Source organism: Mustela erminea, chromosome 1, assembly GCF_009829155.1.
Source record: "Mustela erminea isolate mMusErm1 chromosome 1, mMusErm1.Pri, whole genome shotgun sequence".
In the NCBI taxonomy this organism is placed as follows: domain Eukaryota; kingdom Metazoa; phylum Chordata; class Mammalia; order Carnivora; family Mustelidae; genus Mustela; species Mustela erminea.
In genome coordinates this window covers 13,097,139-13,116,892 of record NC_045614.1, presented here as the reverse complement: position 1 = coordinate 13,116,892, position 19,754 = coordinate 13,097,139, and the positions used below count along the sequence as shown (strand labels likewise).

General features: G+C 53.1%; 2 protein-coding genes across 7 annotated transcripts in view; one reads left to right on the top strand and one right to left on the bottom strand.

The window, feature by feature from the left end:
* Positions 1 to 3,488, top strand: part of CHERP (calcium homeostasis endoplasmic reticulum protein) — an 18,403-nt gene extending 14,915 nt beyond the window's left edge. For both annotated transcript variants that reach the window (XM_032314643.1, XM_032314637.1), the window contains exons 13-17: positions 549 to 635; positions 997 to 1,140; positions 1,225 to 1,341; positions 1,819 to 1,913; positions 2,182 to 3,488. In XM_032314643.1, coding sequence (XP_032170534.1) covers positions 549 to 635; positions 997 to 1,140; positions 1,225 to 1,341; positions 1,819 to 1,913; positions 2,182 to 2,375 — 637 coding nt within the window. In that variant the 3' untranslated portion in view covers positions 2,376 to 3,488. The remainder of the gene's footprint in view (positions 1 to 548; positions 636 to 996; positions 1,141 to 1,224; positions 1,342 to 1,818; positions 1,914 to 2,181) is intronic.
* C1H19orf44 (chromosome 1 C19orf44 homolog) lies at positions 2,793 to 19,754 on the bottom strand. Of its 5 annotated transcripts, XM_032314668.1 has the most exons (11): positions 19,610 to 19,753; positions 18,224 to 18,413; positions 14,949 to 15,717; positions 12,728 to 12,875; positions 12,521 to 12,691; positions 9,428 to 9,501; positions 8,353 to 8,731; positions 6,989 to 7,084; positions 5,481 to 5,647; positions 4,042 to 4,095; positions 2,793 to 3,943 (listed from the first exon to the last, which is right to left on the bottom strand). In XM_032314668.1, the coding sequence occupies exons 3-11, from the start codon at positions 15,714 to 15,716 to the stop codon at positions 3,668 to 3,670; spliced, it is 2,133 nt and encodes a 710-aa protein (XP_032170559.1). In that variant the 5' UTR covers position 15,717; positions 18,224 to 18,413; positions 19,610 to 19,753; the 3' UTR covers positions 2,793 to 3,667. The 5 variants fall into 5 exon arrangements, with proteins under 5 accessions (XP_032170559.1, XP_032170552.1, XP_032170543.1 ...); XM_032314661.1 differs by having other exon boundaries at positions 12,521 to 12,875; positions 18,291 to 18,413; positions 19,610 to 19,754; XM_032314652.1 differs by having other exon boundaries at positions 12,521 to 12,875.

Below are 19,754 nucleotides of genomic sequence, written 5' to 3'. Positions count from 1 at the left end.
GGCCGGGTTACGGCCCGTCTCCCCCATGGCTGTGGTAATATGTGTCACACATACGGTGTCTCTCAGCGAAGGGCCTCTCTAGTGGGGACACATTAGAACAAATTGGCCTCTCAGGTGTGGCGTATTTCAGACTATGTGCTTATGTGCCCCAAGCTTTGTCACGAGAATACCCCACCACCACCACCAGGACACCCTCCAACGGACTCGTCACCAGTCCAACTAAAACTGTCTCCTGCCCTGTTCTGGGTCACAGGCCTGTCCATCTAGGAGTCAGAGCTCCTTTGTCCCCAGCTAGATATAGGCCATAAGAGCCACCTGAGCTATTTCGGGAAACATTGATGTGGAAAAGGCATGGGAGCCAGGCCTGTGCCCAGCCTCTCTGCTTTTCCGTGTGAGGAAGGGCTGCCTGTGGTGCCGGACCCGGCTCAGCGTCCAAGGGAATGAGGGAGGGGAGGAAAGCCTGGTGGGCTTTACTCCTGCCGACTTGCACGAGTTCCCTGCGGGAGGGAGGCTGGCAGAGTCACACAGGAACTGCCCGTGTCTTACAGTGAAGGCTGGGAGCAGAACGGCCTCTACGAGTTCTTCCGAGCGAAGATGCGGGCACGGCGGCGGAAGGGCCAGGAAAAGCGCAACAGGTGAGGGCCCGGGTGCCCATGCATGGTCAGCCTGCATTGCGAGCTAGAGCAGGCCCGAGGCACTGTTAGATACCCCGGCAGACCCGCCATCCAGTCACGCCCCCGGCCATCCTGGCTCCCCTGACGGGCAGACGGAGGGAGGACCGGTCTCTGCTTGGTTCTGGGGTGGGTTTTCCCCACAAGGCCCCAGTGAACACCTAAGACGCCAGCCCCAGAGGGGTTTGCCGTCATGTGTGATCAGCTGTGACCTGGAGTCCTCTGAGGGGAATGGGCAGGTCTGGGTGCAGGGTGCACCCAAAGGTGCAGCCTGGGGTCTTCCAGAAAGTTCGAGGTGCACCACTCACCAGGCCTCTCTCTGCAGCGGCCCCTCCCGGTCTCGGAGCAGATCCAAAAGCCGAGGGCGCTCTTCTTCCCGCTCCAACTCGAGGTCGTCCAAGTCCTCCGGCTCGTACTCCAGGTCCAGATCGCGCTCCTGCTCCCGCTCCTACTCCCGCTCCCGCTCCAGGTAGGCTGGGGGCCGTGCGCGTGGACTGGGGCCCCTCGGTGGCACCCGTGGCCGCGCCCACCGCCCGCTCTGTCCTCCCTGCAGGAGTCGCAGCCGCTCCCGCTCCTCCCGCAGCCGCTCCCGCTCCCGCTCGCGCTCCCGCTCCAAGTCCTACTCCCCAGGAAGGAGACGTCGGTCACGGTCCCGGAGCCCCACCCCGCCGTAAGATTTCTGTCTTAACTGTCCAGCGACCACTGGTAGCGCTGGACGCCTCTGATGCTTTGCTGTGAATGTTGAAAGCTGTCGCTAGAAGATGTGCCCCCGGTGGCCCGTGCCGAGGCGGCCCCTCAGGGACCGCGAGTTCTAGCGCAGTGACAGTGGCACCTCACCTCTCACCTCGCTCGTACCTTCCGTGGTAACGTTGTAAAGCCTGAGGTAGCGGCGGGCTGTCTCTCAGCCGTCGGGGGTTCCGTGCGACCTGCCCTTGCCACTCAGTGTGGGGCAGGGCCCGGGGTAGGAGCTCCCCTAGCCGGCTGGCGAAGATGACGAAGAAGAATGCTAGAGACCCAGGATGTGTGTGTGTGTCCCTCTAACACTGGTGAATGTTCACACGCGCCACACGCTGTAATATTCTAAGAGTTTTCATTCCAATAAATGTATCGACTTTTTTTTAAAAAACGTAACCTGTCTTAATTTTAGTTCCTCGGCTGGTCTGGGTTCTAATTCAGCACCTCCTATACCTGATTCAAGGCTCGGGGAAGAGAACAAAGGACATCAGATGCTGGTGAAAATGGGTAAGGTTCCTGGGAAGAACCACCACCCGCTTTGGGCTTTCGGGGCTGGGGAGCCAGAGACGGTTCCGGCTCGCTGCCAGAACGAGAGAGGGCGAAGCCGCACGCTTCTCGCTGGGCGTTCTTTCTAACCACAGCAGCCTCACGTGTGTAAAGCACACGGGCGCATGTCATGCAGCTCTGCACAGGAAGTCTTGTTTAAATTCATGGATAAAGGGGCCAGATTTCGACTTCCGTGCATTGTAACCGCCCTCCCCCCTTTCTTCTTAAGGCTGGAGTGGATCTGGTGGCCTCGGCGTGAAAGAGCAAGGGATTCAGGACCCCATCAAGGGGGGGGACGTCCGGGACAAGTGGGACCAGTACAAGGGTGTGGGCGTGGCCCTGGACGACCCCTACGAGAACTACCGCAGGAACAAGAGCTACTCCTTCATCGCCCGCATGAAGGCCAGAGATGAGTGCAAGTAGGCGCTCCGCGGGCAGGAGCCACGCCTCGGCTACTGCGTTGGGCCGTTGGGAACTTCCTGGCTCCCTGGCAGTGACAGACTGTAGGGACAGCTCGGGGGAGCGACAGAAGAGAAGGAAGACACTAGCTTGCCTAGGGAGAGTACCATGCTCCAGAGCGTGGGCCCCGCCTGCAAACCAGCTCCCTGCAGAAGCCAGAACCCGCCCGGAGATGCCCCGGCCACCCAGCCACGAGCCTCCTTCCCTCACCAGAGAAGCAAGAAACACGAGAGCCTCCAACCCTGGATACGAAGCCCCCTCGCCTGAAGGCACGGCCGTTCCGCACCTCCCCGCAGTCCGCTCTTAGGCCTGGAGGAGCGCGGAGGACCGGCCCCAGGCCCAGGCCGGGCGCCGCTGACACACAGAAAAACAGACCCTTTCTGATTGGCACTTACACAGGGCTTTCATTTTTACTCCAGATGTTTAGTGGTAGAGAAGGGAATGTTGCTCTAAGAGGATCCCAGTGAGAATTTGGAACCTGATTCCTCTTAGGGCGTGCTCATGGCCCGTAGTTCAGTTAACTTTAGTTGTTTGAGTTGAAATTTTTTCCCCAAACATTAGCCACTTACGGTCCCTGCAGAAACGAAGGTTCTAAGGAAGCTGATCTAAGGTATCTTCAGGTCATGGAGTGATGCCCTCGGAGAGCCTGTGTCCTTAGCGTCTCTGCTTGTGTTTGTCACTTAGAGGAACCCAACACCAGCGCTCGCGTGGACGGCCCACCCCGAGCCTGGCTGGGGAAAGCAAGCCCCGCCGTGCCTCGGGCCCGCCCCACCCTGCCGCCGAGGGGGCCTGGCCGGGAGGGTGGTCTGCAGGGACGGGCCGCGCCTGGCGTCTGGGCAGCTCGTGCGGTGCCGTCTCTTTGTACAAAACATTTTTCAGAAATTCTTTTCAGTGAGATGCAGAGTCCTCTCCAACTTTTCAACCTGATGTGATAAAATGATTTGATTTTGTTCTAGATTTCCTGTAGCTGTGAATTGTTTAAACGTGTCTGATTCAGGATAAAACGTAAACACGTGCTGTTAACGATTTCTTGTGGATTTTACTGTTTTGCCTTCAAATAAAAACTTTTTTTAAAGACCTTTTTCTCGGCGTGTTCGAGTTAGAAGCGTGCTCTGGCTGAGTCCGGAGGGGGCGTGCCCGGTGGGCCCGTGCTGTCTGAGTTGTGCTGTCTGCTCAGAAGCTGGGCCCTGGCGCGTCCCGCAGGTGTCCCCAGCCTGGATGTCTCGCGTGGGCTCCTCTGGAGCAGACGGGGCTTCTCACCCCTTCCATCTCCTCCACTCACTGGGCAGGCAGCCCCTGGCCCGTCTGGCCGCCTTGCGGGGCTCCAGACAGGCGGGCATCCTCCGTCGCCCCAGGAGTAGTGGTGACAGTGCCGCCTGTGGCTCCGTTTCCCCTGGCCGGTGCGTCCTTTCGGGTCTGGTGCCGGGCACCCCGAGGAGGCGGGGGCTGGGAACGTCAAGCACTCCGGAAAGGCTGGAGCTGGGATTCCGCTTAGGTGAGTCCTCCATGCCATCTGCCCCCACCACGGTCACCTGGAAAACAACGCGGGTCACAGCCACTGCACTGGACCAGCTCGGCGCGAGCCCACACGCCCCGCCTCACCTCTGTGTGCTCACAGCTCCTCCACCACCTCCTGCAGGGCGTCCTCCATGGACAGCGGGGCGGGCCTGTGCTGCCTGATGTACTGTGGGGCAGAGGACAGAGGTGTCACCACAGCGGCCTCAAGTCTCCTGAGGGCTTGGGTGTTGGGAGGCGGTGCCTGTCCCCATGGCTCCAGGACAGGCCGACAGAAAAAAAGGCAGGATGCCACGTGACCATGCCGTGGAAGTGAGAGACGAGCCCAGAAGGCTCAGGTCTGAAAGAAAGAGTGACCATGGCAGGGGGTAGGGCTGGCAAAGGAGGGGTGCTGCCAGGGGAGCCGTCACGAGCACAGGGGGCCTGGGTGCCCCTCCCAGGATGTGGGCCCAGCGCCGGCAGTGAGGAGCCATGGTGGGCTGCAGGCAGGTGACACAGGCGGACCCCTGGAGCTGTGTCCCATCAACCAATGGGTAGGACCAACCCGAGGAAAAGGACTGCAGGGCTACAAGCGACAGTCTAGAATGGGGCAACCGTCGATCGAACAACCTGTTTCCTTGAACAAATAAACTGCAAGGAGACATCAGAGAGATGGGGTGGGGTGGGGGGGAGCAGGGGAAACCTGTGGAGCACAGGTTCTCAAAGTGGGTCCCTCCGTGGGCACGAGAGCCCAGAACCACTGCTCTCTGACCAGAAGACAAATAGACCCCAGACAATCTTGATGTGTCTGGACTTTGGGTTCTGACAGTAACAAAATGTACAACTTGCACGAGATACGTGGAAACCTAACACTGGATATCCAATGATACTAGAAGAAGCTCGTTTGGCTTTGGTATTATAATGGTATCCTGACCGTATTTTTCAAAAGTCCTTGTTTTGAGAACTAGGGACTGAAACGTTTGTAGAGAAAAGGACAAAAGTCAGCATGCAAAATAGCTCATAGAGTATAATGCCATTTCTATGTAGAAATACACATTATTAAATAGAATGTTATACCTATTACATGGTAATACATATTTGATAATATAGGATAACACAATACTGTGTAGACTACACATACTATAGTTCATGTTTACATGGGGAAAATCTGAAGAACATCGAGTTGGTAATAATCATCTCAGAAGTTATGGAGGGCTTTTACAAACTACCTCTCTCTCTAACACCATCTTCATAAAATGAGAACAAATTTTTTATAACCAGACAAAAATTTGGGGAGAGAATGAGGTGTGACATTCTTGGCACTTCAGCTCCCAGGACTGAGGAGAGAGGCCCCTCTGGGCCAGAGCTCGGGAAGGGTCTGCCGAGGGACAGGACCACCCCCTCCACCCCCAAGGAGGCTGCCTTTGCTCCGAGGTCAGAGGCAGGCTCCTTGCGCTGGGACCATAGGCGGCTGGGTCCACAGCGTCCCCGCAGCCCGCCTGGGCTGAGCGCTATCCCCTCCGTGTTCCGAGGCCCCTGCCCACTCTCCCGGGAAGCGCAGCGTGCCATGGTCACCTGTTTGGTTTCCTCCAGGGTGTGGTAGTGGAATGAGTCCCGGTCCAGGGACCGCAGGAGGGACCCGTGCAGGTGCCGGCTGGCCTCCATGAACTGCTGCGTCAGGCTCAGCTGCTGCTTCAGCATGTCGTTGAGCGCAAACACGGCTGGGCTGTAGGCTGTCAGGGCTGCACCGGCTCCCTGTCACTGGGGCCGCCTCCCCACCGGTGCACCCCGGAGCAGGGGGAGGGGGCCGGCCGCGTGGGACCCACATGCTCTGCAGCGCCCCCGTGCAGCCACATGGGGATGCTTTCTGGAAGGTATTGTCCCCCGAAGTACCCGAGGCCCCACCACCCCCCACCCCAGGTGCCCCTACCCTGGAGTGAGCGAGCTGCTTCCTGCGGGTGGCATGGGGCTCCGGGAGCTGCGCAGGTGGGAAGCTCAGCGCCCAGGAACCAGAGTCTTCATGCCCAACCACAGTGGAAGCCTAGTCAGTCAGGACCCCCTGGCCCACGGGAACCTTCTTCATGCCACTGAACTGCACACTTAGAAATAGCTAAGAGGGGACATCTTATGTGGGGTTGTGTTTTTTTTAATTATTTATTTATTTGGTGGAGACAGAGCGAGCAAGAGCAGAGAGAAGGCAGAAGGAGACTCGCCCCCGAGCAGGGAGCCCGATGTGGACTCGATCTCAGGACCCTGAGATCATGACCTGAGCCGAAGGCAGAGGCTTAACCCACTGAGCCACTGAGGCGTTCCATGGTATGTGTTCTTAAACACAAAACTAAAATAATAAAAAATACAACTAAAAAACTTTTCATTAAATTCAAAACACATTGAAAAATGGAAGTTGTGCGACTGTCCAAAAGGCTCATCAGGAGGCTGCGTAACAACAGAGAACAAGCTCTGGAGTGCTAGCTAAGCGGGAGGGTTTTCTGAGAGGATAGAAACAATCCTGTGGTTACAGCCACTATATTTTAGTATCTTCATCTTTTAAAAAATTGAAAGGGGCAAAAACAGAAGAGGTACTAGACAGATGCTAGTTCATGTCTCTCAAGGGGTCAGTGGCCCCGTGGGGACCTGATGCGGTCTGCGCTCCCATCGGCAGCTGCTAGGGCCTCCCCTACCACAGGCCGGGAGGGCTGCCTGGGCCCCTGCCACTCCCCAGACTCAGCAAGGCTCCATGGCCCGGGGCTGCTACCAGCTGAGTGTCTTCGGGGGGAAAACTACTATGGATTCTGGACACAAAGGCACAGGGACAAACACACAGGAATAGCCCAGCTGGGGTAGAGGTGTCACTCATGACCCTCCTGTTTTATCGGACATGGGTATCCTTTGGCAAGACAGACCAAAGGTTCTCGGACACTCAGTCTGTCATCTGGGACCCTAGGAACCATGGCAGTTGCCTGAGACTGTGACAATCTCACCAATAGATTCCGTGAACCTGGCACTAATGTGGGGCCCGCCCCACCCACGGTGGCCTGGAAGCTGCACCCTCACCACTGGGACCCACCTCACCAAACTGTTACCTTCTATCGAGTCCGCGCTGACGACATGACTGGCAATGGGCACAGGGTCCACGTAGGTCCCTCCCAGGGCAGGCCCGATGGCCGCCACGCCGGCCCCTATCCCAGGGACAAAGGGGGAGGGGGTGAGTGGGTAGGACACCTGCCATCAGTGGGTGGCACGTGAGACATGAAGCCGATCTTTTCTCCTCTGAACAGGACAGCACCCCTTCTGGCTTTGTTAGCCTCTTCCCCCTTTCAAACTCTGCCCAAGCCAGCCTCCATTCTTCTGCTAGCTTCTCCTGGCACAAGTCAGTTGAGCTGTCCCAAGCGGTCACTAGGGTCATGTGGACTGGAAACAGTGGCATCAGGCCCTCCCCTCCCTCGGCCTTCTACGGGCCATCTACAGGGCCACAGGCAGGCTTAGGAATGTGCCCTGCACTTGAAATCCGGTTTATTTAGGCTGTGTTTTCCTTGCCTTTCGATGTTAGGCCTAGCCCAGGAAAATGGTGTCAGCTATGTTTGATGACAAAACAATACAGAAATGCACACATTCGTCCGAGTCAAGACAACCGGCTGTGCCGTTGGGCAGCATGAGGCTGTGGAGATGAACATGGTGGTTTCCTGGGCTCCCAGGACCTTGAACGCCTTCTAGCAATCTGACCTGCCACATCTGCCTGACTTTCCTCCCTGAGAAACAAGAGAATGGCCCTGCCCTACCCCGCTGTGCAGCCCAGGCTGATCGATGGCTAAGCAGCCCCAAATCAAAATGAACACCACAGGGGAACCGTACCCTGCCTCACGCAGCCCAGGGATAAGCTCTGGCAACGCTGGGGGTGTCCATCAAGATGAGAAAAGAGAGCGGAGGGAGGCTTAAAAGAAAGGGACCTTTCCATTCAGGTGGCCAAGATTAAAGCTGGGGCCAAGAGAAACGTCTAGAAGGTCACACTGGGTGTGAAGAGAAATGTTGGCCCGGGGCTACCGCATTTCAACCCTGATGGTGTGAGTGGCATCGCTGGGCACCACAGGACATGGAGCAGTGCCCCTCGCCTCCATCCATGAGACTATCACTCGGCCACGACAGCCAGAACTGGCTCTAACCTGGCTGAGGTCCCCTGGGAACAGGATCGCCACATTGTGAACCACCGCCTTCGCTGTGGGACCTAAAACCTTTTGGGACATTTTAGAGCTTGGGAGGCAGTGGCCAACCCCCAAGGCAGCTGGCCCTCATCCTCGGAATAGGAAATGTGGCCCTGAGGCACCTCCCAAGCCGGCTAACGACACCAACCTGATCCCCCAGACCCTGAAGCTCTGCATCGCTGTTTCCAAGGATGCCTGCCGCATGCACCCCTAGAGTCTGCGCCCCCTCATGGGGCGCATCCGCTTACCCTCTGCCCACTGGTAGGTGAAGGCGGGATCGAGGGTCTGCACGGCTGTCTCCTTCACAAGGACTCTCGTAATGTCCCTGACCTGATTCTTCCGAGGCTTCAGTGTTGGCAGGGCAAGGTCTGGCTGCAGACTTGCAGAGAATTCTGTCGAAGTGTCCAGTGTCCTGTCGGGAGACTCCTCAGAACAGGCCCTCGACTCGGATGCTGTTTCAAAATCTTCCGAATAAGCCGAGCTCACCGTGCTCGCTGTGGGCTCCTGAGACTTCGGCCTCGGGCTGGGAGCCGACGGCTCACTCAGGCGCTCTGAGACCTCGCTTAGAGTGGGGGCTCCCCCGGCCCGGGGGCTTCGGCTGGATGCCTCATCCCGCTGGCCTTCTTTCTAAAATGAAGAATGACAGAGGTAACTGGCATGTGGTTTTGCCCAAGCAGCGTGCTCAGAATACTGCTGCGCTGGAATGGGTCCCCAGGGGGCCCAGCAGGTGAGGGTCCGCACTGGCCCTTCAGTGGCTTTGGGCAGGCCCAGGACTGGGAGTGGAACCCGTGAGCCACTCTGGCACAGGGCTGCCGCATTTGAGCACTGATGGCGTGAGCCTGTGTCGGTGGCACGTGCACAAACTCTGCCAAAATGTCATCATTCCGTATTATTACAACGTGCGTTCGGGAGTGAGGAGGTTACTAACACGGCAAGAATCATGACGGGGCATTGGGACGAGTATAGGTCAGCGTGGCGTTGTTACGGAGCGGCTTAAGGGGGACCTGCTTTGATCACCTGCTACGTTAAGCAGCCTTGTCCCGTTACCACCCAAATCAGGATCTTTCACCGGGGTGTTCCTGACGTTCCAAACTCAAACACTGTCTGCAGCGGGGCCATCCTGTGCAGTGCGGGACCCTGAGCAGTGTCCCTGGCCGCCGCCCCCAGATGCAAGCAGCGCCCTCTACCCCAGTCATGACTAAAAATGTCTCCAGACGTGCTAAGAGTCCCCTGGGGGTTAAGAACCATGGGCCTCAACGAAGCACCACCATTACAAACCTTTCCACATCACCGACGATGAAAAGTGACGTCGGCTGTACTTACTCTCTGTTCCAGGTCTGAGTTCTCGCTGACAGCTGGAGCCAGATCTTCAAGGGATAAAAGATTGATTCGAAAATCTGGAATCAAAAATGCAACAGGGCAACATTGACTCATTTGTTTCCTTCTGAGGTAGTGCGGAGTGCTAAGGATAGAAATGCAGGAAGCCGGCACAGGGATCCACACGCCTCTTCCCAAAGTCGTAAATATTTTCTACTTTGTACCCTCGACTGTCTCACAGTTACTCAGTGTAAACAAATGGATGTGGCTGTGTTCTAATAAAACTTTATTTATAAAAACAGACACGGGGCCAGATGACTGGATGACGGCAATGCAGTTAAGGACACATGGTGTCAAACGTGCTCAAGATATGGGGGGTGGGGTGGGGGCTACCTCAGGCAGATACAAGACTAGACCCAAAGTGTCCAAGTTCCCATTTAGAGCCAGTTAAGGGCACAGGAGCCTAAAGTGAACCAGCACTGGGCACGCCAAATGGCCTGTCACCAGCTCCTGAACTCATGGGTGCTGGAGACTTGGCAGTAGAGAATCCTATGTGGAATTCTGGTATTCCAGATACCTCTGGACCCAACAAATGAGCCCGCACCTCCAGGCGGAAGGGCAGCGAACATCACCCAACACTGGCAGGAGCTCTACGACGTGGTTCAGTTCAGGCCCTGAAGCCCGGGAAGGGGGCGGGTGTGTTGAGAGAGGGAGAGCGTGTGTGGCAGTGGCACAGGGCTGGAGGCGAGGGGACGAGGCCCACGCTGCCTGCCCCCCAACACTGACGGCCCGAAGCCCCAGAATGAATCCCCCTCATCACCACAATCCTGGGGGCTCACCCGTCCCCCGAGCTGACTCCGCCACTCGCTACAGTTCACTCGGAGGGCAGGTGCAAAGACAACTCCAGAAGAGCATCTGTGCAGGAAGGTGCCCCGGCTGGCCTGAGCAAAGGCACTGGGGTGATTTTGGACTTGGGCACTCTAGAATAGCGCTGGCACAGGCTGAGGAACAACATCCTCATCATGTCTGGCAACGCTTACACGCACATGTTGCTGTGGAGGACCAGCCCGTGCTTCGCATGCACAGTCTCAAAAGCATGGCTCTGTCCCCACCTTGCAGATGAGGAAACTGAGGCACAGAGAGCCCAAGACTGCACAGCCAGTAAGAGGTGAGGCCAGGACGTCCATGCCAGCTATGTCAGACCCTAAACTCAGAATGTATTCACCGCTCCGAGCTTGCCTCCTTCTCTGAGGCTACATCTGGATAACGGAGGGCAGGGACCGGCCACCAGGAGAGCGCCCTGCAGGCCGGCATGAGGGCATAGAGGCAGTGGGACTGGCCGTACATGGGGCTGGGGGGCAAGGACACTTACTTACCAGCCCCTCGGGCCCAAGGATCAAAACCACGGTTAGCGAGGTGTCACACGTTATCCTGTAGATGGCAGCCACTGAGGGTGTCCCAAGGGGCTTCTCACACCCCTAAGAAGGGCACCTGTGTTGGCAATACCCCCCTACCCCCGTCTCGGCAGAGCTGCTGCGGCCCCACTGCGGCATTCACACCCACATTAGTCTGTGATGGGGTTCAGGACACACCACCCTGAGACTCGGCAACCCCGGCATCCTGAGTATTTCAGGCTGAAGGAACTTGACCCATGGCGGGTGCTTCGAGAATTCTCTGTCCTTCTGCCCTGAAGCAGCTCATGAGACCCTCCTGTGACAAGTGCCCTCCCTACCCCTGCAGGAAAGGAGCCTCCTCTTTCCAAGATGGGGGGATGCCAAGAGGAACCCCAGCAGGCCTCTAAGTTTGCCCGTTTCCTACCCCTAGCTCATTGCCTTTTGTCCGATCACGCTTTTCCACAGCTTCCCGCTCCTCCTCGAGCCTAGCATAAAGTGTTCACACACAACTGTTTCTGCGGGAGTCCGTTTCCTTGTGAAGGCTTCTATGTCACATAAAACTTAACACTGGATATTTACTTAACATCTATATGCTTTTCTCCTGTGAATCTGTCTTTTGTTGCAGGTCCCCGGCTGAGACCATGGAAAAGCCATTTTTCCTCCCCTACTGCTGAGTCATGAGTTCCGGGTCCCCCAGCACGCAGGGGGCAAGGCGCTCGTGGGCCTGTTGGCCATCAAGCTCCCGCCACACAACACTTGGCACAAGCCGGTGCCCACTGGGCCCTCAAGACACAGTTTAACTTGGATCTGACAATGACACGCCCCAGACGGAAGACGTAAGCGTTGGCTACACATCTTTTTCCTTTTTTTTTTTTAAAAGATTTTATTTATTTATTTGACAGACAGAGATAACAAGTAGGCAGAGGCAGGCAGAGAGAGAGGAGGAAGCAGGTTCCCCCCTGAGCAGAGAGCCTGATGCATGACTCGATCCCAGGACCCTGAGATCATGACCAGAGCCAAAGACAGAGGCTTTAACCCACTGAGCCACCCAGGCGCCCCTCCTTTCTTTTTAAAATACATGTAATATTAAGATAAAAATAATGTTGGCGCACATGGGTGGCACAGTTGGTTAAGCATCTGACTCTTGGTTTCAGCTCAGATCATGACCCCAGAGTTGTGGGATTAAGCCCTGTATGGAGTGCTGAGCTCGGTGGGGAGTCAGGCTGGGATTCGCTCTCTCTCTCTCTCTGCCTTCCCCCCTGCTCATGCTCTCTCCCTCTTTCAAATAAATAAAATCTTTTTTGAAAAAAAATAAAAACAATGTTGAATAACATTGAAATAACAGAAATTTCTAACTTTGACTGGTTAGAGATTTCCTTTTCCGACTTTAAAAAAGAAAGGAGGTAAGCTTCTCTTTTGCCGGAAGGAGCACTGAGTCGCCCTTCTGCTGTACCTTCTGTGCTTCTAGGATTTTGTCCTCGGCTCATTGCTCTCACTGGTCAGGGTCACTGAAGACATTGGAGATGGAACAAAAATCTGACTTGGCCCCTCCACCAAGAAAGGAGGTCAGGAAGCAGAGGCTGTAGCGTGAGCCACGCGCTCCCCGTGGCAATGCCCAGTGACCCCACCTACCCTGCCAGGGACCCTCCAGATGGACTCGCCCTTCCCACCCAGGGTGACGGCTGGGCACAGGGCCGTGGGTTACCGTTCGGGCTGTCATCGGCAGCTTCTGAGAGTGACTCTTCACAAGGCCCAGCCTCACTACTTCCGGGGCAGGAGGATAGCTTCTCCGGCCGCCCCACGGAGGCGGACTCTGGAGAGGGGCCAGTAATGGGAAGCGATGCCGTGCGGGTGGCTGTGTCCCCCGAAGCGTGCGATGCCATGCGGGTGGCTGTGTCCCCCGAAGCGTGCGTCTGTGAGGAGCGAGCTCTAGAACGCGTGCTGCAGAGGGTCCCGTCTGCAGACTGTGAGCCTGGCAGACGTGATGTCCGAAATGACTTTGGGCTGGAAAGTTCCTCACTGGGTGGCGAAAGGATTCTTGGCGGAGTTGGGATCGGATCCTACTTTGGCAGAAATAAGTGAAATTACTTACCAAACAGGTAACAATGAAGTCCTTGCCACTGAACAATGTGGCTGGAGTGGGGCATGAGGCCAAGGATCAGTGATCAAATAGTTCTCATTCCGTGCCCCCTTTCTCTCCCTCATTTCTAGAGGTCAAGCTACAACCTCTAAACAAGGTAATACTGGGACCAGAAATATTCCACAAATAATCAGAAATATCACAGCTTTCGAACAAATTTTGTTAGTTACACCTTTTCTAAATTAAGGCCCCTGAAGGGCACCTGGGTGGCTCAAGCAGTTAAGCATCTGTCTTGGGATCAGTTCATGATCTCCGGGTCCCACTTCGGGCTCTGTGTGCAGCTCAGGGTCTGCCTACGGATGGTCCCCCCTCTTCTGCCCCTCCCCCAACTCGTGCTCTCTTCCTCCCTCTCCCTCAAATGAATACATAAAATATTTTTTTTAAGTAAGTAAATAAAATTAGTTCATGAATAAGGCCCCTGAGTATATGATCTATGGTAGCCTGGACCTTCAACAGAATCAAAATGTATATACAGATATTTTTCCCCCTTAAAATGCAGTTTTCCCATCATTTCACACCCACGAATATGGCGCTAGTCGCCAGTGTTAGCTCTGATCACAAGGGCTGGTGACGCTGCGGAGAAAGTGGAAGCCCCGCGCACCGGTGGCGGGAAGGCGAATAGCGCAGCTGCTGTCGAAGACCGCTTGGCCTTGCTTCAGTACGTTACACACAGAACGACCGGAGGGCCCAGTATCTGCACTCACAAGGACAGGCCCCAGAGAATGGAAGACAGGGACTCAAACAGGTATGTGTACCCAAGGTTCATAACAGCACTACTGACAAACAGCGAGAAGGTGGAAAAGACCCAACCGCCCAACATGGACGGCGGATAGGTAAGCCGTAGTATATTCATGCAGTGAAGTCTTACTCGGCTGTGAAAAGGCATGAAGGTCTGCCACGTGCTACAGTGTGGAGGAACCTCGAAAACATTACACGGAGCAGAAGTGGCCAGTCACAGAAGGCCACATACTGGACGAATCCACATCTATGAAAAGGCCCCACCAGGCAAATCCATAGAGACTGAAAGCCGACCAGAAGTTGCCAGGGGCTGGGGGAGGGGAAGATCAGAAGTGATTATTTAACAGGTACAGGGTTTGGGCTGCTGAAGATGTTCTGGAACCAGACAGAGGCGGTGGTTGTACAACATCCCGACGGACTAAATGGCGCTGACTTGTTCATCTCGCAAATGTTACTTTTAGGTGATGTGAATTTCATCTCAACTCAAAAAAATCCAAGTGCAGCGAAGCCACGTCTCCTGTGTGGGGCCGCTGATGTGGGGCCACTGGCGAGCAGTCACACGCAGTGCTGAACCGAGGTGCGCACACTTCCTCCAGATACGGTAAACTGCCTAAACTGCCTCAAATCCCGTCACCCGCAGAGCAGGCCCCACAACAGGGAGCCAGGATTGCCTGGAGCCCAACAGTTCCTTGTCAAACCCCTTCCTTGGCAGACGGCTGCCATGGAGTCTCTAGCGCCACGATACAAAGAGCAGACGCAAGGCTTCATTAAGAATAAGGACACGTGGGGCACCTGAGGGTCAGTTAAGTTTCTAACTCTTGATTTTCACTCAGGTCATGATCTCGGTGTCCTGAGATCAAACCCCACATCAAGCTCCACAGTGGGCATGGAGCCTGCTAAAGATTCTCTCTCTCTACCCCTCTGTCCCTACCCCTGCTTGTGCCCTCTCTAAAATAAATAAAATCTTAAAGAGGAGGAGGAGGAGGAGGGGGAGGGGGAGAGGGAGAAGAAGAAGAAGATAGTAGTAGTAGTAGTAGTAGTAGTAGCGGTAGTAGTAGCAGCATCCGACTCCTGGTTTCAGCGCAGGTCATGATCTGAGGGTCGTGGATCGAGCCCTGTCTCCGGCTCCACACTCAGCAGGGAGTCTGGTTAAAGTTTCTCTCTCCCTTTGCCCCATTCCCCCCCAAATAAATAAATCTTAAAAATAATAATAATAATAATAATAATAATAATAATAAGTACATGCAAACCTTACCAAAAATAGTTTTGTCTGTTCTTTTTCACTGACTCTGGGGCCTCTGAAATGTTGACTCGTGTATGTTTCTTTTTCTCTAGAAGATTCCATCAAGCTTCCAAGCAACTCTTTCATTTCCTCCTCATCGCTGTCTGGAGAAGCTAGTTTTCTAGCAGGTTTTTTCTCTTTGGGTGTTTGAAAATTCCTCTCTTTTCCAAAATGTGCTTCAGGGAAAGTATTTTCAACGGGTGGTTCCCTCCTCTTTAGAAACCTACTGACCTTCCCATTCTGCGCACCGCCGCTCTCAGCCACAGGAATTTCATGGGCTTGTTTCTGGGAGGTTTTTTCCAGGCTGTGTGAAGAAAGTTTGACTGTACTCCTGGGAAGGACTGTGTCTGTGCTCTTTGGAAGACTCTCCTCAGAGGTCTTCAGGTCAGATTCCATGTCTGACAAAACCATCTGCGCCTTCCTGTTCATAATCTTGGTTTCTATCTGAGCCAGTTTTGTGAGCACGGCACTGGCCCTGAGCTTCGAGGCAGTGGTCAGGGGTCTCCCTGAGGAGAGCTTGTGCCCACCATCCACAACAGCCTTCTCTTTCAGGAGTGAGTGTTTTACACCCATGGTTTGGTTTCCTTTTAGAAATCTGCTATGAGCAGGTCCTGTCTTGGTAAGACTTCTACTGATTTTCAAGTTTCTGATTTCTTCCATTTTTGAATCTTCTAAGGAAGTATCACTAAAATCACCAAAAATATTGCGCGCGGGATGGCTGGCTCTTCTTATGGAAGCCATTCTAGGGAGTAAAGAAAGAAAATAGAGAGTAAGTTCAGGGGCGCCTGGGTGGTTCAGTCAGTTAAGCATCTGCCTTCAGCTCAGGTCATGATCCTGGGGTCCTGGGATCGAGCCCCGCCATTGGGCTCCCTGATCAGTAAGCCTGCTTCTCCCTCTCCCTCTGCCTGTCGCTCCTGCCTGCTATGTTCCCTCTCTCTGTCAAATAAATAAATACATAAATCTTAAAAAAAAAAAAAAAAAAAAAAAAAAAAAAAAAAAGGATGGAGCGCCTGGGTGGCTCAGTGGGTTGGGCCTCTGCCTTCAGCTCAGGTTGTGATCTCAGGTCCTGGAATCGTGCACCGCATTGGGCTCTCTGCTTGGTGGAGGGCCTGCCTCCCCCTCTCTCTCTGCGCCTCTCTGCCTACTTGTGATCTCTCTGTCAAATAAATAAATAAATTCTTTAAAAAAAAAAAAAAAGAATAGCTGACATTCCTATCGTGATTTCATATCTTTCAATGTCTCCCATTTGAGAGCTCAGACCCCTCCTCGCAGTCGGCTAGAGCCTTCCCTTCAAGCCCCAGGATGACAATGAAAACATCAACACCCAGCAGCACCAAGTGAATTACCGTTCTATGCCAGGTCTTCAATGAGACATGTTAAATGTTAAAGAGAAGAGCCAGTGCTTCTCAGGCTCCAGTAGTGTCCCCAGCACTCTGCTCAGAGCTGTATTATCTCATTTAATCTTCATGTAACCCTAAGTCAGTTACTGTCATCCCCTTTTACAGAAGAGACCAAGAAAAGCCCCTAAAGGGTAGGTCACCAGTCAAGGTCACCAGTTGAGGTCACCTGGCTGGTGGAGCAGCAGAGCCGAATTCAAAGCTCAGGTCTGGTACCAAAGGCCCCCTTCTTCCCCACCAGGCTTCACAGCCTGGCCAGTTACACCACCACTTGCTTCCCATATCAGGGCTCCTCCTTTACCCAACTGTCCCCAGCTTTCTCACAAAGAATGGCTCGAATACAATCTGTATATTTAAGGAGCCCTCCAGAATATCATACTTTTAAGTGTGAAAACCACTGCCCTGGAAGGATGCAGAGACACACCACCACCCACCAAAAGTCGGCTGCATGCTATGTGTACCTGCTGGTGTACGTTCTTTGGGGGAGAGAGGCCAGTGCTTTCAGCATATTCTCAGAGTTCCCATGTGTCCCTAAGAGAATAAAAATGACGTACTCCAAGATTTCCAAAGGTTTTCAAAAAGTTTAAAATCTTGCAAAGTGGGAAAATACAAAACAAGTGGGTGTGTGTTTGCTGCAGCCCCTTTAGTAAAGAACACAGCAACAGCAAGAAGAGTGGGAAATGCAGAGACCCCACGCCCTGGCGATTCCACGTCTGGAAATTTACCTACAATTACACTCGGAAACATACACACAGATGCATGTTCAAGGAATGTCACAGCAGTATTGTTTGTACTCGTCAAAAACCTGAACCCATCCATAGAGACCTGGTGCGATCCAGAATAGTGCATGCAGATAAGGGTACACAATACAGCTGTTAAAAGGAATAAGGGAGATCTGCCTGCATAATAAGGTCGCCAGCATGATATTATGTGAGGCAGAAAAGACAAGATGGGCAACCATTGGTTGTTCCCATACTGTCTGAATGTCTTAGCAAGACCATGCTTTATTACTATTTTTTTAATTCACTGTGAGACCTAAAAAAGCCTTTTTTCCCCTCCCTGTCCACTTGGAAAATGAGCTTACTGGGATTTCCAGATTAAATACAGGACACCTGGTGATTTGAATTGATGATAAACAGTAAATAATTTCTAGAATATAAGTATGACCCTAATTATTATTATTTTTTTTTTATACTAGGCTCCACTCCTAGAGCAGAGCCCAACATGGGCCTAAACTCACAACTCTGAGACCAAGACCTGAGCAGAGATCGAGAGTTGATGCTTAACTGACCAAGCCACCCAGGCATCCGACGCAAATATCTTTACACTAAAAAGTAGTATGTTCCAACATTTTCGGACTAAAAATTTATTGGTTACCTGAAATTCAAATTCAACTGGTGTCCCATATTTTTGTTAAATCTGGCAACCTTATGTCCTCTGTGCCTTTCAAACCTGAACTCAATTATTTTGTGCAAGGAAAAGTATTTAACCCAGACCTAAGATTCCATGTAAGTGTGAATTATTTTTCTTTTTATTCTCTGTTTCTCTGCCTGGTGAGCTTGCCTACTTGTCCCCATCTTAATCACCTGGGTACTAAGGCCTGAGCTGGGTACCAGCAGTACTAACTAACCTAGCACCAGCCTGACTACAGAGATCAGTGAATATAAAACCACACCCAAGAGAAACAGTGGAGAATTCCTAGCCTGTTTGACACTGGGTAAGTTACTTAACCACTTTGTGCTTCAGCTTGCTCATCTGTAGAAAGGTGGTAATAACTATGACCTTCATAGGATTCCTATGTTTATTGTAGGGCATGGAATAAATAGATTTAGATAGTAATATTTAGAATACCTACTTTTAACGGGCTTTTAGCTGGAAGGACGTGGTAAAGAGGAAGCAGAGGCACATCGACAGCTACCTTTATTAATATTTTTGTAACTGAAGCTCAGGAGAAGATTTGGCCCCGGCCATTCTGCGGGTCAGAGGGAAAGCCCGACCACCACACCAGGTTTTTCGGCATCTAGCTCTTCTGAAAGTTTCCCTAGGTTTAAAAATAAGTCAATAATGGTTAAAGAGGCAAATTTTGTGTTATATCCATTTTCATCACAGGCTGATGTATTTTTAAAACACACAATTAAAAATAAACCAATAGGCAAAAAATATGGACAGACATTGCCCTGAACAAAAAAAAAAAGAAAGAAAGAAAGAAAGAAAAAGAAAAAAAGAAAAAGAGGTGAATCGCCAGCAAACACATGAAAAGACCTTCAGCGTCACTAGCCATTAGGCAAATGCAAATCGATACCACCAGATCCCACTTCACAGCCACTAGAATGCCTACAATCAAAACTACAGATAACAAGACTGGGGGAGGATGTGAAAAAACTGGAACGCTCATACACTGTTATGGGGGATTGTAAAATGGTACAGGGACCAATTCAGAAAACAGTATGACAGCTCCCACCTAGTCCAAGATGACTGAAATGTATGCAAACGTTCATAAGAGTAGACAAGAAGTGGAAACAACACAAAAGTCCATTAACTAATGAATGCATGAGAAGTGAGGTCCATCCATAAATGAAATACTATCCCGCAAGAAGAAAAGAACAAATACAGACACACACAACAACGTGCTTGCATCTCGGACACATCATGCAAAGGGAAAGTAACCAGATGCAAAACAAAACAAAAAAAAAACCAAACCAAAACCAAACAAAAAAACCCCACACACCGTATAATCCCATTCATAAGGATCATCCAGAAAAGACAAATCTGCACAGTCGCCAAGAACCTCAGTGGTTGCCTGGGGCTGGGAGTGGGAGTGAGGAGGGCCTGCAAAGGGCCAGGAGGGATATCCTTGGGGCGACGGAAAAGTCCTAAAGCTGGATCGTGGTGATGGCCTCACCACTCAGTAAACTTATAAATCAAAGTAACTGAGTTGTACACCGAAGAGGGGTGAATTGTATGGTACGTAAACGAATCTTCAGTCAAATTGTTAAAAATAAGTAAACCTAACCCTGAAAACACTGGCCCCGTCAGGCCATCGGGCTCTTCCCTACCGCCGGGAGCCACCCACTCCCGACCACGCTCCTAAGTGGGCCCGACAGGGAAACAGGGTGAGGCGCCGGGCCGCCCTCCCGCCGCCCTCCCAGCCCAGCCTCAGAACGCTCCCCTTTCCCCGCAACTCCTGTCCGGAGTCCTGCCACCAAGCCCGGCGGGAGCCCAGTCAACCCTGCCAACCTCCTCCCACGATGTCCATCCGCAGAGGCCGCCACCGGGCTTCGGCCACACACTGCGGCCAGATGGGACCGTTGCCCCCGGCAACAGCGCTAGGTTAGGAAAGAGACTACACATCCCGGCGCGCGCCGCGTTCGGAGGACCAATG